The sequence below is a fragment of the Grus americana genome, chromosome 6 (assembly GCF_028858705.1).
Source record: "Grus americana isolate bGruAme1 chromosome 6, bGruAme1.mat, whole genome shotgun sequence".
NCBI lineage: Eukaryota > Metazoa > Chordata > Aves > Gruiformes > Gruidae > Grus > Grus americana.
The window spans coordinates 12,692,750-12,719,574 of NC_072857.1; the positions used below are offsets into that span (position 1 = coordinate 12,692,750).

A 26,825-nucleotide genomic window follows, 5' to 3' on the forward strand; every position below is an offset into this window, starting at 1 on the left:
TTGCCCTGTTCAAAGCTTCTCTAATTACTCTAAAAGCAAGGAGAGCATTTTCACTGGCTCTAGTAGGAACGGGATTGAGCCCACAGCAAGCACCTCGACACGTGCATGTCTCTTTGTGTCTATCATGCCATGGACCAGTAAGCATAGTTATATCAAGCGGATATGGCATCTGCCAAGCTTCCAAACACATGACCTGCCTTACACACTACAAGCTCCCAGTAACCCTTTCAGGCTGCAGCCGATGCACCACAGAATTGCTTGCCTTCATTTTCTTCTCAGACTACAGCATCACTGAGTAACGGGCACAATTGTTTTTAAAGTACGACCCATATGGAAAGTCCAATTTAAAAAGTAGAGTTCATTTGCCAGGTTGGATTGTCAAAACTTATAAAGACCTTTCAGGAAACTCTAAAGCAAACCCTTGACCGAGGGCTACATCCTGCCAAGATTTCGGCTTCCAACTCCCTGCTGTTTCGCACAGCTAACGCGTGTTTTGAAAACATGGCTCTTCTCCGCAACTTCTTCCATTCAGTAAGCTCTTCTCATACAGAGTTATCTTCGACCAAGGACTGATCAACATTATACAACTGGAAACAACAGCACAGAGCGCAGACATGGAGGGACACTGGAGTAGATGCTATTATTGCTGCTATCGATGCTCCTCCTGGGGAGGTACCTGAGACCCCTCCGCGAGGATACCAGCCAGACACATGGCTTTTCTGAAACACTCAATTTGGCTGATGCAAAGGCTAAGGCCAGAAGGCAGAATTTTGGTGATGAAGGAGCATTTTCCACCCAAACTAAACTGATGTCATCAACAGACAGGCTGAAGTTTCTTATGAAGAACTACCACTACAAGATGTTAAATAAATTAAAGGGGCTCCTAGCACAGACCTAACAAGGACAGCTTCCCAGCTACCTACTGTTTGTCATCATCCTAGAGGCCGTACATCTGAAGGCAGATACCAAAAGCTCTCTATTTAGCCACTGAACGCAGCCAATATTTTATTTTAAAAATCACAAATGTCAGGTATGACAAGGACAAGTAAAAATTAAAGGATATTTCCATCCATTCCACATTCAGTGTTGCTTTTTGTTTGGATAACCCACACGCCTTTAACTTCTAGTTAACAGCATTGGTTTACATTTTAAAAAAAATCCTTGATTGAATTATGGAAAAACATAAAGGTTTATTTATTTATTTATCATCAGCTGCCAATGTTAGGCTGCTGCTGACCTGTGCTGGAAATGCTATTTTTTCAGGCTGCACAGTAAATTAATTCTTCAGCCTTTTCAACTCGTGGCCTTTCTGTTGAGGCTGCCAACAGACATAGCAATTAGCGCACACTGCAATGGTAGCTTGCTTTCATAAAGAGCTTTCATAAGGAATCAGTGGGGGTCTGAAAGGGAGACATTTATTTATAGTTGTAAAACCCAGCTTGAAAAAAAAACAGATTTGATTTTGTGCGCACATTTTGGGTTTGCTTTACTTTAACTATAAAGTGAGCAATGGATTCCTACATTCTAATCTCACCACATGCAGCAGTAAGAAACAAAACCAAGACCACCGAAACCAATGATGGCGCACTGGTAGGGAGAGATCCAAGTCCGCTGCTTGGTTAGAAGCTGAAGGCCTTCATCTGTATTGGGCTAATTGGTTGGCATTCTTCATAATGAGTCCATAAAGTGGCTTAAAACCTTGGGTTTTAATGCACTGGAGGAAGGAGGGAAGGGTGTGAAAAGCTGTTTTTCAAAGCTAAATTGATAAAACAGCTCCCTCTGCAATTAAAAACCTGCAAAGCTGAATAGTTGGCTTTGGAAAGCACCAACTGCGTAATTTATCAGGCTGGTTTATAAAGGGAGAGAAAATATCAAAGGACGGGAAAGGAATTTTGCAGACATTTCAACAATGCATCAAAACTATAGTACATTTTATCATCTCAAGATTTATTTTTGCCCTCTCTTCCATTGGGGAGGGGGGGATCAAGAAAAGGTTTATCAGGGCTGCATCTTCATAGCAGTTTCCAAAAACAAATTATGGAGAGAAAAGGGGGGGGAGGGGTGGGGGAGAGGAGAAAGGAAAAAAAAAAAAAAAAGCACACTGCATTTTCCCTGCCTTCCCTCCTTATCATGGGAGGAAAAACGACAGCTCCAATATCCCACTAAGGGTACTGACATTTTTTCTAACCTTAAGTCTAGCAACTACAGCTTATTTAAAGTCTCTGAAGAAGTCCTATGAAGAGGGCTGGGAAGAAGACAGGTTTAACATGAATTGAAGCTTATGGACAAGGACGAAACATTGCAGGAAACATTTTAATAGTTTAATCCCTTAAAAAGCAAATGCACATTCACACTAACAGTAGGGCCAAAGTGCTCTTTTCCCCCGTTACCTCTGGCATCAGCACTGGACCATGAACTTTATTATGGCTGACAGGGTATGGGGAACGCAGCCCCAATCTCTCAGTAGTGGCTGATGACCACCACTAATTAGCAATGGGGACTACTCAGATCTGTGCTTGCTGAATGTACCGGGGGAGGCTACAGCTCCTGGTGGCACCAGGACATTAGTCTGCACAAGGCTGCAGGAACAGGTACGCTTTGACGCAAATGACATTGCTAACATTTTAACAAAACATAATGGAAAGTAACTCCTGTGCATGAAATGCAGACACTTTTAGAATCCCCTTCTGAATTGACTTTCATTTCAATCCTAGACTTTAAATACCCTTCAGTAGCATTTGAATTGACTTATCAGCAACTTGGTTAGGTTTATTTTGTGCAAGACTTGGAGATAAATGCTGTGAAAAATGCAGACAGGAAAATTTGTGGGAGTTTTTTATTCTTTTGACAAAAAAAAAAGTCAGAAAGACAGCAACCTGCACTAATTTGGCAAATATCTTGCACAGAATTATTTTTAAAATTGCATTTGACTCAGGAAACAATTTGATGGGGAAACTGAGAACAAACACAAGGCTTTTTTGTGCCCAAGTGAGGCAGGAGCATTTTAAATCCCAGCAAGTTTCCGTGTTACTAAAGCATTTAACAACATGTGACTAGCAGCAAAACCCATATGTAGAGACATTCAGAACCCAGCTGTTATCTTGGGCATCTAAATACATTGATCAGCTGTAGGCACAGATATCAAGAAGCACATACGGACATGGCATCTTTATTCTCACTGCTACACAAGACTATCACAAGCTGCACAGGTGCCTTTATTTATGTTATGGTAGGGAAATAGCTTTGGTTGGTGCAATACATCTGCTGTTACAGACTCGGAAATAGGCCTGCTAACATAACTGTGCTATCTCGTGTTAGCAAATATGATCAATCCAAGTGAAAACTCCAAATCCTTTGGAGGAAAGGGCCATTTATTTGTTCTTTTGTATAGTGCAGGAGATCTCAGTTCATAACTGAAGTTTCTGGGTACAACAGCAACACATGGAAAAAACACTTTTGCTGTCTGCAAGACTCCAGTCTGGATATATCCGGGATAACACTATGCTTGCCACCAGCAATTACAAAATTTCAGCAAAGTGCTTGAATAAGGAGCACAACGCTCCACGCCCTTCGCAGATGGCTGGGGAGGGAGAGTGCCTTCAGACTCCTGGCTGGCTGAGTTGCTGTTTACCTATGCTAAATATTCAGATATATTGAACATCCTCTTAAGGGCTTTACAAAGGAGTTTCAGAAGGTTAAAAATCCTGCTTCGTGTCCCTACTGACCTGCAAAAGAAAAGCAGGATGAACTCATTCTGCCCACCCACACTCACCCACGTTTCTCAGGGCCGGCAGTAACGACTCGAAGCAGCACATCTTCTGATTAATAGTTGTGCTAAATTATTGCAGAAAAGGTATAAGGTCTCTGATAGCAAGAGGTGTAAGTTGCATGCTGCAGACCTTCCTGATGTGTTTAAATCACATGTAGCTGCTCTACTTGAACCCAGTTATGCTAGGCTGCACTTCACACAAAATGCTGTGATGCCTTTAATTGGGCTACTAAGTGCAACTGATTGTAGATAATTATAGTGTGGTCCTCAGAGATGATCATTAGTAGCCACAGGCATGGAGACACAACTGGCCACATTCATCACAGTGTCTAATTCTGCTGTTCACAGGTATTTAACAGGGATGCATTTGGTTCAGCTGTATCTTCAGCATTTGGGGGTAGGGTACCTAAGGGGCTTCCAATTCCCCACACATCTTTTAATACTACACTCTATTGATGTGTTGGCCATCTGACTATGCAATTAAAGCATCACTGAAAGAATTCTCCCTCTAGTAAAAGAATTTCTCATGAACGCAAGATTGACAATATGTTAGAAAAACTCCAAGTCACGTGTACGCTGCATGGTGACACAGGGTTTTAAGTACTTACTAATTCCAGGCCAGTGGTGAAATCCCCTTGCTTATTCTTAGTTACACAGAAGTATATCCTGAGTTCTGGGCCAATTTTGTACATCTGTTTCAGCGATTTTTTTTAATACATAATTTTTAGAAGTAACTTTCTCATCATAAGATACCGAGGTTAAAATAAGTAAGATGTCCTCCATTTTTACCGCTTCTTTTACTGGAGTAATTTATCTCCTGCTATTCATAAAATTACTCCATTAGCACATTTAAAAAGTGCAAGGAGAAGATCTTCTAATCATGGAAATAACTGTTTATGATAGTTGTCTGTCATTAATCAGTTTGCAAGTCTTACACACTCTGCTGAGGATGCCCAGAGAGGATTTTTACAAACACAGATCTTTTACACATGGACAAGCTGGATTTTGCACGTAGGCATACCACTACCACCTGAATGAAAATAAAATGCCCCAAATATTCAAGTTGCATTTAAAATGGAGTTCTGGTAAGTAACATTCTTTATCCCAATTCCAAGCAGCTGGAACACATTATCAGGAGATTGCAAAACCCAGTTCAGGCATTTGATTTACTTTCAAAACAGCATTTGCCAAAATACTATTGTACCTTAGCACAGAATGCTCCTTACTACAAAACATACCTAGCTGGAAGTGCCCCTCACCAAATGGGTCACGCAATATCATTACGCCAAAAACTGCATTTGTGTTTTAGATGATGTTAAAAAAAACTAAGAACTGAAGAGCCCTGTTCAGATTTATAACTAACTTGAATTTACTGTAAAAAATGGATTGTAGTTGAGTGTATTCATCTATTTTTCATCTGATTTCCTAAAGGAATAAGGTTTGCAGTGCCAGCCATCGATTTCTTCCCTCTCTTCCTCCCAAATACATGACTGGACTCCTTTGCCCATTTATGAACTCCAAGAACAAGAAAGCTTTTAAATACCACTAAAACTCTGTAAATATACAGAGATCCGGGGCTACAGAGAGAGGACACTTATCCCAAGCCATTGTGCATTGTTCAGCCAAACCAACAAGCGTACAGTTCCTGAGGAGCAGCAGCCCGTGCTGTCGCTTGCGCGCCGGGGTGCATGGAAATCTGGGGGAAGGAAGGATTTGAGTAACGAAGTATAACTCCTGAGCAAACCAGGCTTCATCAGTTCTGCTACTTGTGCTATGGTTTTCAGACCAGGCGTTAATATCCGGTCCCACTTTCATTAGTACAAATAATCCAGGGAACACAGTGACAAAACAGCAGCCAGTCACCTGCTTCAGTGGATCAAATCCCTAGACATTTCATTGGGCAAAGGAAATTCATTATGGTATGTTTTTTCAAATGAGTCTTACGAGCAGACCTTCAAAAAAGGCATTTTGGAGCTAACTCCTGCTGGCTTAAAGGGAAGCAGGATTTCAGCCTCTGTGCCAAGACCCTGTGAACACACAGCCTGCCTCCAGAGCCCTAACCTTCAAATCTATGCCCATGAAAATTAACATCTCACCCAAGTGCAACTGCCAGCACAGTAGCAAGAGGAGACAGAAGCTGTGTATCACCCAATCTGTAGGCAGATTTGAGCCTAAACCTTCCATCACAGACACAAAGAATTGTTAGACCCAGCTACATAGCTGAAAAAACTTGCATCCTAGGTGAACAAAGTGGTTAATGCACTCTTCCACCCAACAGCATACAGGAGGACAACGTGAAAGTGACATGGCTGGAACAGCTTTATGAAGGCAATACCCCGGGCAACCCACTGCATTTTATTGCTCAAGCTAAAATGTCAAGTCATGAAAAAAACCCCATCCTAATGCATTCTCAGTCAAACAGTAAGTAGTATTACTACCAGATCTGCATTAGTTTTCAAAAGTTCTGGAGACTTTCTGAACTTAGAGCAGCCATGAGGAGAAAAACTTGGAAGTGTTGCTGGACTAGAAGCTCAACATGATCCAGCAATGCACACTCACAGCTCAAGAAGGCCAACTGTGCCCTGGGGTGCACCAAAAGAAGCACGGCCAGCAGGTCAAGGGAGGGGATTCTCCCCCTCTACTCTGCTCTCATGAGACCCCACCTGAAGTACTGCATCCCACTCTGGGGTCCCCAACATAAAAAGGACATGGAGCTGTCAGAGCAAGTCCAGAGGAGGGCCACGAAGATGATCAGAGGGATGGAGCAGCTCTCCTGTGAAGACAGGCTAAAAGAGTTGGGGTTGTTCAGCCTGGAGAAGAAAAGGCTCCAGGGAGACCTTATAGCAGCTTTCCAGTACCTAAAGGGGGCCTACAGGAAAGATGGTGAGGGACTGTTTATCAGGGAGTGTAGTGACAGGACAAGGGGTAATGGGTTCAAGCTGAAGGAGGGGAGATTTAGATTAGATATTAGGAAGAAATTCCCACCGTGATGGCAGTGAGGCACTGGAACAGGTTGCCCAGAGAAGTTGTGGATGCCCCATCCCTGGAAGTGTTCAAGGCCAGGTTGGATGGGGCTTTGGGCAACCTAATCTAGTGGAGGGTGTCCCTGCCCATGGCAGGGGGGTTGGAACGAGATGGTCTTTAAGGTCCCTTCCAACACAAACCATTTTATGATTCTATGATAGATCAAGTTTTAGGATACTTCAGTACAATACGTAATGACCACCTCATATTGCCAGAGAACAATCTGCAGCAGAGGAGTGAAAATGCTCAGAATGACACATCAGCAGCCATGATCAAGGATTCAGGAGCTCACAGTTCTCAAGTTGAGTTGCTCAATCAACCAGAGCTCTGCTTTGAAAGCAAACAACACAGACAAGCTGGAAATGGAAAATCATGCTGTAAAATGATGAGTCCTCAGACTACTTAAGCATCATTACACTCTTCAGTTATGTTTTGACTCAGCTTACAAAATGTCTCTTCTAGCAGCACATCTCCGTCCTAAACTTGAAGTCAGCAACTTCAAATATTTCATGCCTTGTGTATTTAACAATCATCACAAACAAGGAAAGCCTGGACTTTTGAGTTCATGGCTCTATGAAACCTCCACAGAAAGTCATCACTGGTTTTGTTAGCAAGCATTTGGCTCAGGGTACAGAATAGAAAAAACAAACTCACATGGTGCATGGAACATCACTAGCACAGATGAATGATCTTTTATAAACTTGTCGAAGTCCTCATCAGTCAGGTGATAAACTACATTTTCTTCATCTGCCCAGGGGGTCTCTGGAGCCTGTGGCTGAGGTGCCTGTGGGCTACAAGACAAACAGACACAGCTAAAAAGCAGCTCTCTGGTGCTAAGACGGCATTTTTGGCAAGTGAGACTACAAGCAACCACTTTGTGCAGATGTCTGTATAGGTATGACACACTATCCATACTGAACAGCTTCCACAACTGTACCCACCCAGAACTCATAAGCACTGAAACTCAGATAAAACTGGAGGAGGAATAAAAAAAAATCCACAAGAAACTCATGCGGACAGATCAGTAATGGAAGGGGATGGAGCGAGGAGATAACCAGACTGCTTGGTTATTCCCTTATAGAAATCAGATGCATTTTTCTGTTACTCCTTTACCCTCCTCAGCAGGATGCTCCCTTTCTCACAGCATTCATACTCTGTAGTTCACAGGAGCCATTGCAAATGAAAGAAAAAAGTAGTGAGCAGAAACAATCAATCTAACCAGTCACCTTGAATACTGACACCACGATTAGGGCTGACAGAGAAAGGAGGTGGTGAAGTGTTGGGACCACAGACCATTTCCTCAGGAATATAGTTTTATCCCGAACAACACTGTGACCTGGGGAAGCATCGTTATGTCCTCACTCAGCAGTGGGTTTGTAGGCCTAATTCAGCAAAGCTACTCAACTGCATGCTTAACCTAAAAGGTAAGTGACATGTTCTGCTGACTTCACTATGATTGCACATGAGTTTAACCATCTTTGATGGATCAGAGCTAGAAAGACCACTCAGACATGGTGGCAAATTTGGAAACTGAACCCAAGCTCCTCTGGACCAGTTCAGTGCTCATCATCCTGCTAAACAATTGTTCTTGGCCTTCATTAACATACATTGAAAAGAGAATTTGGCAGCTGTGAACTAAACTATGCTAATTGACATTTTATTTATTAAAGCAATGTTCACATAAAGGACACCCAAACATACGAACATTTGGAGCCAGACTTTGAAGCTATTTTATCCTTGCCAGTTGTAGTAATGAGTTCCAAATACCCCCCAAATTCCCCAAATTCTTTGGCAAAGTAGAGGTCTGAATGTGACCCCATGTCTGGTGAAAGCAGATTTACTATTTTTGATTAAAATGTGTTATTGTGTTAGTTGCCTGGAACAAGGAATGGCAAACGGATGATAACTCATTTATCCTGTCTTGCTTGTTTCTAGGCTGAAAGCCTAGTTTGATAAAAAAAGCAGTAGAGAGATACACAGATTCAGATAGCAAATTCTATTGATGTAAGCAATGGGTATGATCCAAGAATATTAAGCAATCCATGCAAAACTGTGATGCACACCTCTGCTGCTGCTTATATGATAAATGAACCAAGAAACAAATATCAAAGCAAAGATCGGAGCTGCACTCGGCCAAGCAGCCAAGAGAGAAAAAGAGGCAGGTCCCCTTCCACAAGAGTTTACCCTCTAAAAGCTTAACAGATAATCAGTCTGCTTGTTGCCAAGCCTGTAAGAGAGCAATATTCTGCAGGTATCCTGGCAGGGTGAAGGCTTTCCAGAAAACACCGTGACAATGAATTTGGAAGGGGAGTTGGGTTGAGTAGGCAGAGCATGATGAACATGACACAGTGGCTACAAAGCACTGGGAGAACGCTGTGTTTAGCAGGGGCTGGCATGACCTATTTCAGTAAGGAATTAGTAAAGCAGGGCACAGGATGTTTATTCAAATGGCCCAATTTAAAATGCTGTGCATGCTAATAAGCCTGCACAGGAGTTGGTAAGAAGCACCTCAAGGCCTGGAAGAAGCAACAAGCAAAATCTAAAATGTCATTTAAAACTGAGACAAGGCACATCCAATGCCTGAAGACCAAAAATAGGATGACAGAAGTCTGGAAGAGTTATCAAGAGCTAATTCAATTAAGAACAGAGAACAAGTTCTTGATTTAACTGAGTAGCTGGTGCTAAGGAAGGGCCTGAGAGGAGTCTACAAAAACAGCAAGACAAACTAAGCAGCTATTGAAGGCAGCAAGAAGCTGCCTGAGTTGCCTACCATCCAAGCTGATACAGCTGTGTATCAGATTAAAAAAATAAAAAGGAAAAAGAATTGTGGTATGTACAAGATAGCATCTCTCATGCTAATAATGCTTGTGTGCTGGAGTAAAGCTGTATGATGGTTTCTCTGTATCACCTCATGAAAAACATCTGAAGCTCCCTAAGATAGTAGCTAGTGCCTATTAGGGAGATAAGAGAGGTTAAGTATCTGTAAGACTGATGCATTAGCACACTTCAGCATAAGAAAGAAGCACCTTCAATAAGTAGTAAAAGTGTTGGAGCACTCCAAACTAGCAGCTCTTGTTCTGAGAGAAAAGAACATGGAAAACATCCTTTCGATAATTTAAATAATTCTAACCTTTATTAAGTTATAGCACACCCTCCCCAAAAATTAGCACAGATCAACCACTCTCAGCACTTTACCAGTAACATTTAGATGGGAAAAAACAGAGAAGGGGGAGAGGGAAACCAGTTGCTTTACTGCACTGTGTACATAGTGTCCAGAAAAAATAGGTCATTTCATATGGCTCAATGTCTGCTGGATTCTCTTTCAAGAATCTACGATGACAGCACATGCATGCACAGTATAAAAACGCATTGAGTTTCCACGTACGCTCTGGCACTGCTGTGCCCCTGCTCCACAGAGTAATGTCTCGCATCAGAATGACTTCCTGACATGACTTTAATATTATACTATTCTGAAATACAGCCTATACACCCTGCAGCTATCTAATTACACTCTTTGGCTTTCCTAAAGCCCTTGCCATACCATTTGACTACTAGTACTGCAGACTCCTCAGCATAATATAATATTATGCATAGATCAGATTTACCCCGTATACGGTTTTAATTGCAACATCAATTACTGGCAAAATTCAAGTATGCATAATTTCTCAATATCCTTTCCTTAAAAGTTGTACTTATTATACAAAACAGGGGCAAGAAGGCTACTGCTTAGATCATCTTTTGGGAAACTAATCAGCATACACTAAGTGAGGACAAACAGCTGTCTAGCTCTGGACTGCCGGAATATCAGCCAAAGCCCACAGTGGCTTGTTAGCAGAGATTATCATTGGAAAGAGCTTGCAGCTGTTCTGCTTTGCCTCCAGTAGCTGCGTTCACTTGCTGTGACAGCACTGATATAAAGGCACTGCATATTACAGGGATTATCTGGATATTATGTGGGCAGACAGGGGAAAAAACCCAAACATCTAATGTTTCACATGTGGTAGCCATGAGATAACCACTTCCTTGCAAAACTGAAAAGCATAATAAAGTGCAGGTGATGAAGTCATATCCTTGGTCCAAGGGCTGATCATCTCGTCAGTATTGCTGGAATTGCCATCTCGATCATTCATATCTGAAGGTTTAATGGAATAAATGAGGCTTAAAGACTACAGCTAAATTCCTCCTCTTTGATCCACCGGGCAGTACTCGCCTGCAGTGTTTGTACCTCCTGATGCTAACAGGAACGCTGCTGTCACTTTGTTCGTGGGTTCCCAATCCTGAAGCACCTAGCCTACCACTGCTGAAGACCCTGGGCTGCCTGCAACCATATGCATGTCCCCAGCATAGCGCCACTAGTACAGTAAAACATATTTATTCTGAACTAATTTTGCTGAGCCATAGTATCACAATAGTTTGCAACTGTCTGTTCCTTCCCATGCGTTTGTTTCCTTTTATTAGCTTCATTTCAAGATTATTTCTGTGGCTGCAGCAAACAAGGGAGGGTACAGAGATGGCATAATGCCCAAGAGCCAGGGCTAACTGCTAATGGTATTTCTCCATCACCAGACTACCTCAGCACTCTCCAGCTGCTCTACCAGCTTCACTGACAATGTGCTGATTTGCAGCAGCTGAAGAGCAACTATACACACACTCACTTTTCTGTGTGTCTCTCAACTGCTAGTCCCATAGGCTCATTCAGGCCCCAAAACATTAATGACTGCAAATAGCTCTCTTTAGGTAGAACAAGATGCTTTCAACACCACTTCATGTCATGACAGGAAACACAGACTTTGTAAAAATGACTAGCAATCAGGGTGCCTTGATCTCCGATTTTGTCTCTGCAAGATACTCTAAGGGCTCCAGCTAAAGGCAGAAGAACCAATGAGAACTGTGCACTTGGTATATACATTTTTAATAAAACAACCAAAGTCAGACCTTTTGCAAGGTATTAAGTTCAGGCACCCAAGATCACTGGAAGTTTAAGCTGGCATTTTTAATGAAGCCGAGATCTGTGTATCTGCATTATTTTGGTCCACAGCCTCCTACTGCAGACGAAATGCAATTGTAAAATGCAAGGCATGCATGCTAAAAACCAAACATTAGGCAATCTCTCTGTACTCGTTTAGCCAATCTCAGCAGGACAGTTTTGTTTGCTCTTCTGAGCAGAGGGAAGGAAGGAAGGAGTGATGGCTGCTCCTAAACCATTACATTCTGTAAATAATGAAGAGTACATAAAAGGTGGAGTGCATGAAGTTCAATGCCTTACTTTTTCAGCCACTCTGCTATATCTGCCGCAGTAGCACCATAGTTCTCAAAGTGGAACAGGAACTTTCCTTTCCTGTTAAAGTAAGAAAACAAGGTTTAGTCCTTGCCCTGGAAGATAAGAACATGCAATGACAGTTGAGCGTATGATTTTTAAAGTAGTGGCAAAACATAACTGACTCAAAATAGCAGATTGTAGGATATCCCCGGACATTGTATTCTTCCTTTATCCTTTCAAATTCAGCAGAGTAAACATTCATCCCCGCAAGAACCTGAAAAAACAGAGCATAATCGTATTGATGCTTGCAATACAGCAGGAACATTACAAACTTTTTTAAAGAGTTAGGTAAAAAGAACTGAATTCTGGGCAGATTCTGATTTCATTCATATTGCAGCAATGTAAAGTAAGGGGATCTCTGTAAAAGGCGGTGAAGTTTTTCTGATTTTGTGCAAAGGGGAACAGAGCAATATTTGAGTCTAGTTCACAGAAAGCATGCATCAATCAGCTTGTCACCTCCTCCTTGCTCTAGAAGTGTCTCCATTTCTTTTTATTCCCCCACTAACAGAAATACCTGAAGGGAATTCTCTCCATCGTACTACTTGCGCTCTTTGCATATTTGGATTTTAAGCTACAAGCCTAACTAGGGTTTTTTTTTCCCATCTTCTGCAACTACATAGCTTAGTTCGCATCCAAACATTAGCTAGGACACAAGAATCTTCACCCTCATCCCTCTGGTTTCCACTCCAGCAATGGACTTACCATCTTGGCTAACGTCCAGAAGCTCTAACCAACCAAACACTGGCATTATCCCAGCTCAAAAATGCACTTACTGAATGGCAAGGGGAAATCAGCATTACTTTGATGTGAAAGTAAAACGTGCCCTATTTCCATGAGCCCAGGAAATTCCACGTGGCATTTATGCACTTTAAATATGTTTACCTTATTAGTCAGGTAAGTTTAATGAGAGTTAAGAATTAACCTTGTCATACAGATATCAAAAGAGGGGCACAGAAGCATAGTAGCTTTTCAGACTAGCAAGTGAAACCAAAAGCCTCTCCTTCCCTTTCCTTACCTCTATCCCAATCCATCCTCTACCTCCAGAGCCTGCACCTCGAGCTTCAGGCTCAGGGCTCCTGCGACTTACCCTATGCCCTGTCCAATTATCCTCCAAAAAATTCTGACCTGAAAATTTGAAGATGGGACTGATTCTGAGCTTCTGTGGGTGTGGGATTCACACAGAAGTCATTCTGCTGTCAGAATGTTCAACCAGTGAGTTGCTGAGATACCACTTCATAATTAACTTAGTTTAATTGCATTGATGGCTTAAATCATTTTAGCAGCAGATTCTTTATCCAAACCCCTCCTCCTTTCCCCTCCAAAACCAGTATTTTCTTCTTCCAGCTGAAATACCACATCAGAATTTAATACCAGGTTCCTGACTGCAGCGAACTGCACAGACCAACCAAATGTGCTCAGAGCCAGCATGAAATAAATCTTAAAGCAGAAAATCCTCGTTTGAAGGTCAACCTTTTCTAAGAATGTGCTGGAAAGCCACAAAAAGATACTTTGTCTTCTCTCCCCTATCCTGAGAAAGGATAAAGGAAAGCTAACCGATTAGAATACAGAAATAGGATTTATACTGGCTGGCCAAATCTCTTACTTTGAATTTTCCTTGTAGTTCCAACAACCAGGTTGACTTAGTTCATATGAGCTATCTAGACCCAATTCTCCCCTTCCCTTATCCTCTATGTCACCAACTTGAGGGTAGGTAAACGCAATAGGATCAACACACTGTAGTTGCTTTATACAGTGAGAAGCAGGTTCTTTAATTCCCTCATAAACACCAGTCTACCATATTTCACATTGACTGTGAACTTTCAGAGGATTTCCTGGGTTTTAAATGGGCATTCCTGGCCATTTCAGATATTCTACTACAATTTCACTGTGTCCACCCAGCCTGATACAAGATAGTAACTTGGACTCATTCTGGTGTTCATACATCATATGAAGCATAATTAGCGAAAAGCCTATGACAATGGGATTCATTTTTAATGACAAAACTAACAGCTTTAGCTGGCCTATAATCACAGAATTATGTAATATCAGGCTGTCTGGGACCATCAGAATACAGCTACTACCCAAAGCCAGGATCGTCCCTCTATACCTAAGCTGCTCCTGCCAGCTGTTTAGCTAATTTGCTTTTAGCAAATGACTGAATGACCCTGACTGCAATTTAAGACCATTACCTCTTGTAACAGCCAGAGCAGACACAAAGATCAGTTTATTCCTTTCACCTCTGCAGTGACATTTGACATATTTCAGCACTCACCTGCTCTCCACCATGCTACCTATAAACCTGAACTGACTCTGAACCTTTCCTAGCTGGCCACATCTTCTGGGCTTCTGACCATTCCTGTTCTCCTGCGATCCCTCCCTTGCTTCATAGTTTTCTTGACAGGATTTCTCCAAAATTGGTACCTCGCACCACCAGCTGAAGCCCTTCTAGAGCCACGTTTAATGAACAGATTAAACAATGGCTTCCTTTATCTGATATCTGAAATAAGAGTAGGAACTTCATGCTTTTGAAGTCTCGTGATTTTACCGAAAGACAAGCATCAAAGGAGAAAAGCGCTTGAGCATAAGATCAAGGCAGTCCTTACTAAAGCACTCTGGCACACTCATGGAGTCCACGGGCATTAAGGAGATGCTGAAGTGCTTTGCTGATCACCAGTTCCTCCCTCACTGGGGTCATAGTGTATCAGTGACAGTCACTTGCCAGAGCCCACCCTATTCACAAACCATAGGAATCTCTTATGCCAAGGATAAAATAAGCCATCCTCTTGCGTTTCGCAGCCTCTTTTTTCCTTCCGCACTGGGTGTAATGGAATTGCAAGATCTAAACCAAATGTAACACTGAAAAAGCCACCATGCCTTCCTCTCAGTAACAGTACTGGGCCAAGAAACAACCAGTCCCAAGAGAACACAGCAACCAACGACAGGTTCAATTCACCTTTTCATTTTTACGACCTATTAAATAGGCAATACTGTACTTCATTTTCCTGCTATATAATAGCAATAATAGCTTTTGAGCCTGGCACATCCTGACAGCTAATGACAGGTCAGATTAAAAGGCCAAACCTTCAGCTCATACAAACCAATCAAACTTTCCAGCAAAGTCTGATCTGGAGGTCAACATCACTCTAAGGTACCCCATGGATAATTTATGATGAGTACAGCACAGTTAACTTTAGAAATGGCAAACTGTGTACACATCCCACTCAGGAAGCTAACTAGGTCAAATTTAGACAAGCAGACTGATTTTTCTGAAAGACACGGGTGGCAGTGGCATAACTGGACTTTCCTCTGAACTGATCCTGCACTAAAAACACTCCAGTGCAAAAAGCATCCCTGACCTGAGCTGCCAGCCTCAGAGCTGTGCCACAGCCCTGTCACTCAGCTGTGCAGGATTAGCCTGGATCTACAGAAACCACTTCCTAGTGAGGAAGGAAATAATCAAACTAGAATAGATCTGGAGTTTCAATCCTCCGGTCTGAATTTAATAAAACGAGCTGCACATGGACAAGGAAGGGATAATTGGAGGAGAACACAGCGCTCTGCAGCATGCCTTCTCTCTGGCACTACCTCTGTAGGTGATTCTTTACATTCCTAATTCCCGTCCACCCCACGCCTTGCAACGTACCCGCCATGCAAGACAGGAGTGCCTTCCCAAAGGCTGCAACGCACGCTCCGCCAAGGAGAGATGGCATTAGAGCGCTGCCCAGCTAGACAAAAATGCTCTTGAAAATATCTTCAAGGGGTGTACCATGTCCTAAATAAATTTGAACAACTCCCACTCATTTCAGCCCTAAGCAAACAAGGATTTAGAGAAAACACTTCTGAAAAACAACTAGTGGCAAGAACGTGGGGGAGTCTGACAGTACTCGGTGCTACGAGCAGCAATGGCCAGAGCTGCCCGAGCAATGAACCACAGTGCTTCAATCTTTTCCTCATCACGTGCCGCCTCTCCCGAGGAAACCTGTAAACTTGACAGCAAATGATCCAACAGGTAGGATCAGACCAAATCCAGCTAAAGCTATGAGTCAACAATCCTATTTCTTTGTCACTCATGTATTATTGGTATCATATAAATTATACATTAAACACATTATAAAACCTTGACTTGAGAAGTGCCTTCAGCTTGCTTAGAGAGACCAATATGCCTTATTGGTACAAACAGGCAACTAAATTATTGTGACTGTTGTTGATGAGTTTTATTATGGTCAAAACTAATTTTCATTTCAATCTAGTATGAATGCTAACTTTGTTGACAGAGCTATATTAAAACTATAAGATTTTACTAAAGTTTATGGTTAGTGGCTAGGAGGATGATCAGTTGCAAATGTAAGGAAATGCCCCTCCCATGACACTGTGATTCTCCACTAAAAAAGTGGATTGCGTATTACTATAAGGGCATCCATCCTTAATCTCTCTGTGAAACATCAGGCCAAAAACCCAATCAAACCCATTATGGCAAACGTTTCTTTATCTTTACCAACATGATCTCAAACTCACAAATTAGAAGCTAAACATAAAACTACATAGTGTCAGAGACCATTTTTCCATGGCAAGAACTACACTGGATTTAAAGGGCAAGTGAGTTAATACCTCATTCTCCAAAAGTTTAAAAAGAATAAAAAACAAGAGAGAGAGTCCTGAAGGGATCTGGAACAGAGTCATTCATTTCTGTTTTATTTTGACTTGTTTAAAGATTCCCCACTTCATTAAGTATTGGTGATTTTAAATACTCAAAACAATAAAGTGTTAAAAGGATTTTTAAAATTTTATATAAGTCTTATCTTCTCACTTACATATTTACCCTTCAGTTCTGTGGCTGCCTGCTGGTAAGATGGCATCATTCTCTTACAAACACCACACCCTAATAAAAAAAGAAATTGTGTAAGTAATGCACCAACTCTATTCAGACTATTCTACAGGATCTATGTTCCAAAGCATATGAAACAACTTTTTTTTTTAATATAAAAAAATTTAAAATTCCTTACCTATTTCACTAAATAATTATTAGATTATTATTTTCTAAGGATGTAACTTCTTGTTAAATGCAGCTATTTTTGCATGTTTTTCATGCTATTCATTTTCATTATCATTTATCATCCCAGTTTTGTGGAGTAACACCATCTTATATTCCTCAGGCTCTGAGCTGAGTCCAGAGGGGAACTTAAGATGAAACTCACATTTCCAAAGTCAATGGAAGATGTCATGCTTGTGAACTCAAAAAAAAGCTTTGTGTGTTTCTGGTCTTTAAGGGAGAGAGGGAGGTACTTCAGATTCATCCCAGCTTAACAAGTCTTTGAACTTCATTTGAGACACATTTCCTAAACACATTAAACAGACATCAAAAGGTACACAGTGCTCTGTTAATTGAGAAGACATAACTCAAAAGGGGCAACAGCCCTTGTAAGATACAATAACTATGTGCTGAAGAAAAGACAAACGGCAAGTGAGGAAGACTACCAGTGTATAGCTGGAGTGTGCTAAGAGCTGTTGATGACGCTCTGGAGCGCTAAGCAGATTAGCACTAAATCACCTTGTAAGCAGCAGGTTTCACCCCTGCCAAGTAAAATACGTGCATGCACATGGGAAGGGGTGGGAGCGCAGACAGCATGAAAGAAAGCAAGCAAGCTGCAGCCAAGCACTTCAAACACTTTTTGTGGAAATGCTTGAATCCAGCATGGGACAGTAGTCAACATTTTTATTCTGGTGTAGAGACAAGAGTTTTGATAGTATCTTCCAGAAAGGAGGAACTGATTTTGCAGCTACTGGGTTAGGATCACATCAGCATGCCTGGGAAGAACATCCTTAATCAGAGGGAAGATAGCTCTTGTTTCTGTGGTCTTTCCACCTTTGATCTCTCTCCTCATATTGCCAGTGAGGTTGTTAAATTAGTGCTTGTCAAAATGACAATTTCTTGGTGGGCACAGACCACTCATTTGAGGCCCACTGAGGTCTTGCAGCTTCATCCAAACCACTGGACAGACATCAAAAGATACAAGTTGTTAACACCATCTTTTGGATCCTGTTTCTTCTCTCTTCAGTAGCCTCAAGCCTTGAACTCCTTCAGCTATCGATCTCTCTCTCTTCCCCTCTTCAACCTACTATGGGTCCCTGGACTTCCTTCTGGAGCACAGGCACGTACCAGCCACCTGCACCCAACCATCACCCCTACAGCCCTTTCATTCCCAGCTCTGCTGCTGCCTCCACTCACTGCTCCCAAACCCACTTCAGTACAACCTCTCCTGCCCACATGTTTCTGGTTTATACTGTTCAGGATGCTGTCAAGCCACATATACCCCCATACAGGCATAAAAGGGTAACCTCAAAAACCCCCTCATTTTCTTCTGTTCTTTCTTCTTGTATTTTGACTCAAAAGGACAGGCTTAATTAAACACATAACTAGTGGAAATACTAATAACACCTCAATTTTGAAAGCCCTTTTTTCAATGACATTATAAACAGCTCCTTTCTGTTGCCAAATCCAGACTGTCGGCTGCAGGAGTCTTTGACAGTTAAATAAATCTGAATGCCTGTAAGTATGCCTAATTTTTCATATTTAGTGCTGTCTAACTTTATAATATAGGTCCGAAAGTACAGCAAATGGTCTCCAAATGGCAGGTAATATCTTCTAAGGAAAGCATGCCTTTGCTCTCAGTCATTTTACCCAGACCAAGCATTCCTGAAATATTAAAGAAACTACATTTAAGTTTGCAGTCACTTTCATCTCCCTCTGCACTAGCACGTATTATTCATTTCCTATGAATCTACCACAATGAATCTAAAGCCCCTGCTTTCAACAAAGCAGAGAAATAATGCAGCTGTCTTCCCTGTAGCTTCCCAGACAAAGTCTCTGATGTCTTCTCGTGCCAAAGACCTCCCTAACTCACCCCTCGCAAGTAAAGAAAAGCAGAATTTCCTTTAGTGACCAGCCTTGATTTGCTGCTCCCAGTTTTGAAAGGTAACACCTGTATGTAAGAAACTGGTAACTTCAGCTGCCCAAAGCCAGTATTTTAATGCAACTGCTTGATGTATTCTGTCTCCAGTAACACAACTAAGAAAAATTGGACAAGATCCAAGTCAGAAAGTCTCGTGTGCTAAATAAAAGATGAGGCAGTTAAGAATTGTGAAATCAGAGGGGAGAAAAAAAAACTTACAAGTAGGCTTCCTTCACAGCAGTTTAGAAAGCAGCAAAAGTATTACAGCACTGAAGACTAGCAGGTGTTTTGCCACTTCAAAAGAAGAAAAACTGGAAGGAGGAGGGTTTCTGGGGGAATGGTTCAAAGAGAACGAAGGGTTAGATAAGACACATTTCAGGAAGAGACTCAGTTGTGGAAAACAATTATTCATGATACAGGTAAACTGTGAAAGCACTCTGCAGCTGAACTCTCCCTGAAGGGGTGATTTACAGGCAGAGCAGGCGTATCGTCTCCCACTGATGCTAAGGCAGCAGCACTGACTCAGAGCAACCACGTGCTATGCTGGGCCATGCAGGACCATCCTGCTGCAGAGTCTGAAGGCATGGAGCTGCAACTAATTTAATTAAAGGAAAAAACCACCCTCTTACTGATGCATCAAACTAAGTCTTGGGCAATTCCAGCCACTTTGGCAGTACTCAGGTGAGACTAAAAAGGTAGAACCGTGTTTCAGGCAGTAATTACAAGAGAAAATACACTGAGAAACACCAGATAATGCTGCCACGGGACACAGTTTTAAAGAGACTAGGCCAACAAATAGCTACTGGTACCTAACATCAATTTCCCTATCAGGGCAGCGCTGGGCAGCGTTTCTAGCTTAGATCACACATTCACTCCTTTCTCACGGCTCCCCTGCTTTCCAGCTGAGCAACAGCTCCAGTGCAACACTATCTTGTTTTGAAGAGCTACAAAGCCTCTCATATACCAGTCATCAGGAAACACTAAAAAAGCAGTTGTAAATCTGCAAAATTAAGGAACAATCAGCCAATGAATGACAAGATAGCAGCCATACAAAGTCAAAGTCACAAAAGAAATGCAATGACTGCAATGTGCTCTTCTCTTTCCTTCCTGCCATGAAATCCCACTTGCACTCAAGTTACTCCTGACCATGTGGGTAGGAACACCCAGTGTGCCTCCTGGATGGAGCAGGAAAGGTATTCCTGCTCCTGACCACTGCGCTGTTCCATCTGTCTGCAGTTAGAAAGAACAAATACGTTGGGTTTTTTCAACTCCATGGTCTCCTCTGGAGATCTTTTGCTTGTGTTGAACCAACTTGTCTTATGCTATGGCCCGAACTGCAAAGGTAAAAAGCGTGTGCAATACCCATCTGCACTTACAGCTCCGTACAGGCCAGAGGGCTAGGCACTCTCAGACAGATGTATTGACACTCACACACTCAGCACACAGTGTTTCTGTCTTGTACAACACAAATCTATACAAGACAATGGGTAAAGAAATTACAGAAAGCAGCTGCTTAAAAGAACAATAAGCAAGTCATCATCACAAGATAAAGAGGCAAGACTAGGATACAAGCAATGGACAACTAGGGGAAAATTGAGGACAAACAGGCAGAATGACAGGAGTTGTTGAATGATAAAGATGGGACAAGATGGCATTAGTGAAGCTCAGATGAGGCTTCTACTCGGACATGTCTCAGTGGAGAAGGGAGAAAGAGGTGACAGGACATGCTGGGTTACTTACATGGGGCATAGAACATCATCAGAAGGGGTTTGTCTTCCTTCTTCAGAAGCCTTCTCAATTCCTAGGGAATGAACCAAAAAAAAATAAAACCAGACCTATACCCAAGGACACCTCTTATTATCTGTGTTACAACTTTAAAGTGTAATATATGTATTCATAGAATACAGGCTCATTTATCTGAGGGAAGAGAGGTCACCTTTCCTAACAGACAACACTTGAGTTTCTTCTCCTTGCTCAATTTTAACTCAAAAGACGACAGCAAAATTTACTACAGATTTGAATACCTGCTAAATATCCTGGACCAGTGTCTTCACTGTCCAGACATGGAAGTTGCATGGCTTGGTTTATTCTCACTGCAGAATCTCTGACTGGAAACTTTTTCTTCCCTGACCCATACAAAAAGCCATACTCTTAATTCAAAAAGTCAGACTCAATAATAAACAAACCAAGTTCAGTTTCCACACTATGAAACCTTGTCAGAGCTATGAGAAGCCATGAAAATAGATTTTTCAGTACCAGTGTCGTAGAGAAACCAGATGAAGTTTTCAAATTGAATGCAACCATTGGAAGGCTTGCAATAGAGTACAGAGGGTGAACATTAAAAATTAATCTTCCTACAAAAACTGAATGTCAAAATAACTGTTTCTAATATTAAAAATGAAAGCTAGAAAATTGAAAAGGCCCTTTACGAAATACCAGCTAGAGCCCAATCAATTAAAGTTTTAAAAATCTATAGACTAGAAAACTAATACAAAAGACCAAGTTGATTATATTAGAGAGAAAATAATGGGTAGCTCTGTGGTGGCACTGGATTTTTAAGGAAGTTTCACTGTATTTGCTGCTCTCCCACTTAACACCGAGAGGACAGTTACTGTACAAGGTTAAATCACTTAAGATCTGCATCCTGTTCCTTCCTGCTCCAGGCTTCCTGAGACAACCTCGGGCACATGAAGGAACCCAAGGTTCAATGACAACCTGCAGTTGCAAGAGCAGCATTTGACCTCCTACTTGTATCCTGCAGTGACTGCATCTTGCAAGCTGCTGCACTTGCCCGAGACAAACAGAAATCTTCTGCCACACCATCCACAATGCTTTGATACTTGCTGTGTAGCTGGCAGACTAATATCATGGCCACATGTAGGGGAGAGGAAGGTGGAAAGCAGGAGACTTTATAGTTATGACAATTCACAAACTTTGTCAAGTCACTTAAAACAATTTGGGTGCTTTAAACTTCCCTTCCAAAGAAAGGAAATAGTGGTGCTTCATTAAGAATTAACACAAATATACACGCTCCCTTCATCTCATATTTATAAAACATATAGAACACCTATCCAGCTAACATACCTTTTCACTGTCAACATGCACAATATCTTTGGCTTCGGGATCCTCCTCCCACAGCGGAGCACCTTCTGGATCCTTGAGAAAGGCCACCATAGACTGTAACAAACAGGGAAAGAAGCTTTTAAAGCAAAATGAATGGAAACCATGAGACATCCAATCTCAACTCCATGCTGTCATGCAAACCCCATCCAATTAGTGCCTTTGCTTTTCTACTCATATAGTCATCTGCTCTAATGCAGATGAACACAATTCTCCTATTGCAGAACTGTGACACATGGGTGTGTACCTTCCTCATAACTGGTATCCCAACTTACTAGTTCCCATTTCCACTACAAAACTGGGGAAAGCAGCATGGAAGTAGACCAGCATACAGACAGTAGCTTCAAGGATCCTTCAGAGAACTCGTTTCAATCGTACCAGATCTGCAATACTTCCACAGCTACTCCCTGGCTTAGCAGGAAAGATTTCTCTTTACGTAGAGGTCAGGTTCCCATGCCCTTCACCATATCTGAGTAACTTTTGAATCCAATAGGAGCAGTTGGAAGGACACTCGCTGTGAGCAAAAGCAATGAAGCTAACACTTAAACATCAAACCTCTTATTTGGTCAAAAGAAGACTAATCCACCAATAGTTCCTTCTATGACCCATCTACCTAGAAACTGCACTCAATGGATTTTTTTTTTTTGTAGGACAGTAAGAATCAAAGGTGACAAGTGGGAAATACGAGACACTATGATTTTGCAGCTCCCATATTCAACAAGCTGAGTACACATGCATGAATACTTTATAACTGCTTTACCCAACTGACACACAAACAATGACTTCAGCAGACCACAGATATTCTCTTTATCATAAGGAAATACTCGCTGATAGTTCTGATTTCAGCCTAAGCCTGAGGGAAACTCCAGGCCTCCAAAGTTAATGAGACACTCTCCATGGATTCCAGCAGAGTAGCACTGCCCCCCATTTCCCGCTGTACATGGAAGCACAGGCTTGATCACTGTTATCCTCAGATGTCTGTGCTCTAGGAAACATAATACTTGGTTTTCTGTGTTCATTCATCACTCAGATTGACCCCATTTCTTTCTCTGTGGCACAGCTTGTAGGTACGTGTCCACTCCCAGGAAGGGTCTCTGCCACACCAAGTAACACAGTGAGGTCCCTGAAGAGCTTCCTTCAATGTAAGGGTGAGTGGATGATGTTGCCACAGCACTAAGTAAACTTACTTTGAGTTGGAGCAAAGAAAAGCTTCATTAAAGCCTCTTTCAGTCCATAGCATATTTTGCCAAAGCAGCTCATGACTGAAGAGCAGAGCTGAGTATATACGAAAACACGTCAAGAGCGTCCATCGAAAAGCCTAGGTTTGTACTCCACCTTCTCAAGAGCAGGTTAGCAGTACGCCTGGTGACACATGCCACTGAAACAGCCTCAGAGACACTTTTGCCACCTCTCTGCCTTTGGTAGGGGTGCTATGGCACAACATCCCAAGAGCTTATCAACAGATAGTGGAGTTCAGCTCATTTTCCTGCATCTCGGTACTGCAAGGCTCAGGAGGATTCAGAGCTTATGGGAGGATCCATTTATTGCATTTATGTTTCTGTCTACTCGCACAGCTAATATTGAAGAGATTTGTCTTATCACAAGAGGAAGCATATATTAGTCACTAGACAGCAAGCAAAGTACTTAATGTACACAGTAAGACGACCTAAGGGATGAGGTGGTAGCATTGAGACCACAAACACCTCAAGGAGAAGATTTGTTTTAATCAGAGAAAGCAGAGAAAGGAGCTAGCTAGGGGGAAAAAAAAAAAAGAAAATGAAGTCATAATGGCGTTACAGTTGTAAAAAGCTCTAAAACTAGAAGCATTAACATCCCAAATGATGCCCTAAGAAGACTTAATAATATATGGGGAAAGGAGAGAGAAGAGGACAAAACAGGGGAGATGTTCTACTTTTCGGAAAGCTACATCAAGTTCTGCTCACTCTCAGTCTGCACAGACTTCAACTGTACACTGGAGGGGAGAAGAGAGGGGCCAACTTTTTAAACAGCTAATGAGTGCTATTGACTCTGCTAGTTTCGAGAATTCCTGCGTGCCAAGTTCAGTCACGTAGAAACAGACGTGGTTAGAGTATGGGGGATTAGAGAGATTTAATTCATCCAGCCTCTCCCTCTCAGCCAAGAGAGAAAAAATTAGATGTGTAATGTCTTCTGGCAGGAGCAGGCAGTATGTTGCCTTGTACTCATTACTCCATGCGGTGAAGAGAATTTCCTGTGTGCCTTTAAATAGGAAGGACCCTCCCCAAAACAAACTGCAGCACTTTCTAATCACAGAAAAGCAGTGGTCCCCAAGCTGCTGGGTTAGAGACCAGAGCAAGGTCCAGGCCACCGCAACCCCCACGTTGAAAAAACCAGCTATGATCCTGTCCTGCCATGATGTGGTCAGGATCCACTTTGACCCCGAGGCACCAACAGAGCCATGCTGGGCTGTAACTCACCACCCAAACCCCAGTGACAGCTTTGAGCCTTAAACATCAACTCAGCAGAGTACAGGACGTGGCATCATCCAGCCTATGCTGCTCAAAGCAAGCAAGTTTTAACAGCACGATAGCTGGCTATCATATATGAACCTAGGTTTTAACCTGAAAAAAAAAAATACAGAAACGCATCCCTGTACTTTTCACTCCTTTGAAGTATAACGCAGTAGGGATGCTAATAAAAAGACTTCTCTTGATTTCACACACACACTCCTTACAACAGCAAACTTGAAAAGGATTCAGATTTTAGAGCAGGACCAATTTAGTAGGTTAGCGTATTCCCTTTGCTAGTACTGAGCAGATTTATACTTTAATGAGTTTTGTTCATTTTAGAAAGTAAAACTCTCCCTGTACTTTATCCTCCAGAAAAGGCTTCATCATGTAATAAACACAGCTTAGATACTGGCCTTATGGCACTACTGGGGATTAGGACATGGTGTGGCTAAAGCAACTTACAGACACATGTACCAAATAAGATCAAAGACTGATCTAAGCTTAGGTCTCCAACAGCAGCTGACTAGATGCTTGGGGAAAAACTATACTAGTACCATTCTTATATAGCGTACACTGGTATATGCTCTCAATTTCTGGCAAAAAGTAATCAAGTTTATGGACTCCGCACCAGCTGTTTTATTTGGACCTCTGTGCTTGCTAACTATCAATGGATCTGTCCTTTATGACTATCTAAAACTGTTTTTAAGACTCCTAAATTCTTGGCTTTCACGACATGTAGCTACAAGTTCCACAACTTTTTTCAAACACTGCAGTTACGTGTTTCAAATCAGCCATCCCAAAATGCCACTATTTGCACCCAAGTTTGGAGGAAAAAAAAGGTGATAATTCCTTTTTTCAAGCTACTCACAGTTATACAAATATCTATTGTGATCTCCTCCAGTTGTCCTTTTTTTCAAGCCCAAGAATCTTCACGTAAATATTCAAGCTATCCATGCCTCTGGTCATCCTCACTGCCCTTCTGCAGTACTTCTACATTTTTCACTTGATGGGGCAACCAGAATCACAAACGAGACACAAGATGAAGGAACTCAGGTGGTGAAATAACATTTCCTCCTCCATTCTCTGTTCCTTTCCTAATCATTTGACTTTTAAATGCTGTTAAGCACAGGGCCAATATTTTCAAGCCAACTGCTGTCTTGACTGGTAATTCAAAACCCATTACAAGAGCCTGCATTACTCCAGCATAATTGGAGCTGCGTCCTTTCCTTCCCTCTTGCGTTCATTACTCAGCAAGTTCCTAGTTTCGTATTGACAAGCCACTTGGTATTATTGCAAGAACCTAACCCCTTCTGCCAAGAGTCAGAAATATTTTTAAAAACTATTCCTAATAATTTTGCATCACTGAACTTCGTTATGTTGCAGTCTACCTCTGTTTACCAGATACCTCAAACAGCTCAGATCCTAACATAGGTCTCAGCAGCAGGCAGTTCTGACTGCCAACTAGCTTCCCCCAACTGTGAACGCTGAGCTATTCTTTATTCCTCTTTTTTCTAACAGTAAACCCACAAGGGCATCCCCGCTAATTACATAAGGATTTAGTTACTTCAAGAAATGAAAAGCTTTTCTTAGAAACCCAAGTACACTATCAGCTGGATCAGCCACATCTATGAAATTGCCGATTACTTCACAAGAATCCTTCTACAGTTCCTCAGAGCTGTGTCCATCATTCTCCAAAATGTCATACATATATTAATATGTCTACTGGATGCCTGGAAACAAGATCCAAGTTTTATTGCCACAAGCTTGCTGAATGATGTGAAACAAATCCTTTAATCTCCCTGTTCTTCAGTATGTCCACCTGTCCGTAAAATGGGTATGATACCCTACATAATTGTGTTGCTCTGCTGCTCGCTGTTCGTAATGTACTGGGAGACTCCTGACAAACACAGCTGAGCGAGAGAAAGGTCACTGCCTCAACAGAAGAAAACAGGGAGAAGTAGTGGTATAGAGGGAGAAATACAGAAAATATTCAGGCAGTTGCAAGCAGCAGAACAAGTAAACACTCAGCTGAGTTACGTGACCAGTACCCAGGTCTGATGCACTGTCCAACCTGTAAATCATTAGCAGCTGGTTTCACAGGGGCAGTCAAAATTAAGACTAGAGCTCCTAGAGAGAGGGAGCTTAAAAACCCC

General features: G+C 41.9%; 1 protein-coding gene across 1 annotated transcript in view; it reads right to left on the reverse strand.

The window, feature by feature from the left end:
* The window catches only part of PDIA5 (protein disulfide isomerase family A member 5), a 102,862-nt gene that overhangs the window by 44,107 nt on the left and 31,930 nt on the right, over positions 1–26,825 (reverse strand). The window contains exons 6-11 of the mRNA XM_054829584.1: positions 22,148–22,240; positions 20,804–20,864; positions 16,925–16,992; positions 12,236–12,327; positions 12,060–12,131; positions 7,448–7,584 (exon numbers count right to left, since the gene is read on the reverse strand). Coding sequence (XP_054685559.1) covers positions 7,448–7,584; positions 12,060–12,131; positions 12,236–12,327; positions 16,925–16,992; positions 20,804–20,864; positions 22,148–22,240 — 523 coding nt within the window. The remainder of the gene's footprint in view (positions 1–7,447; positions 7,585–12,059; positions 12,132–12,235; positions 12,328–16,924; positions 16,993–20,803; positions 20,865–22,147; positions 22,241–26,825) is intronic.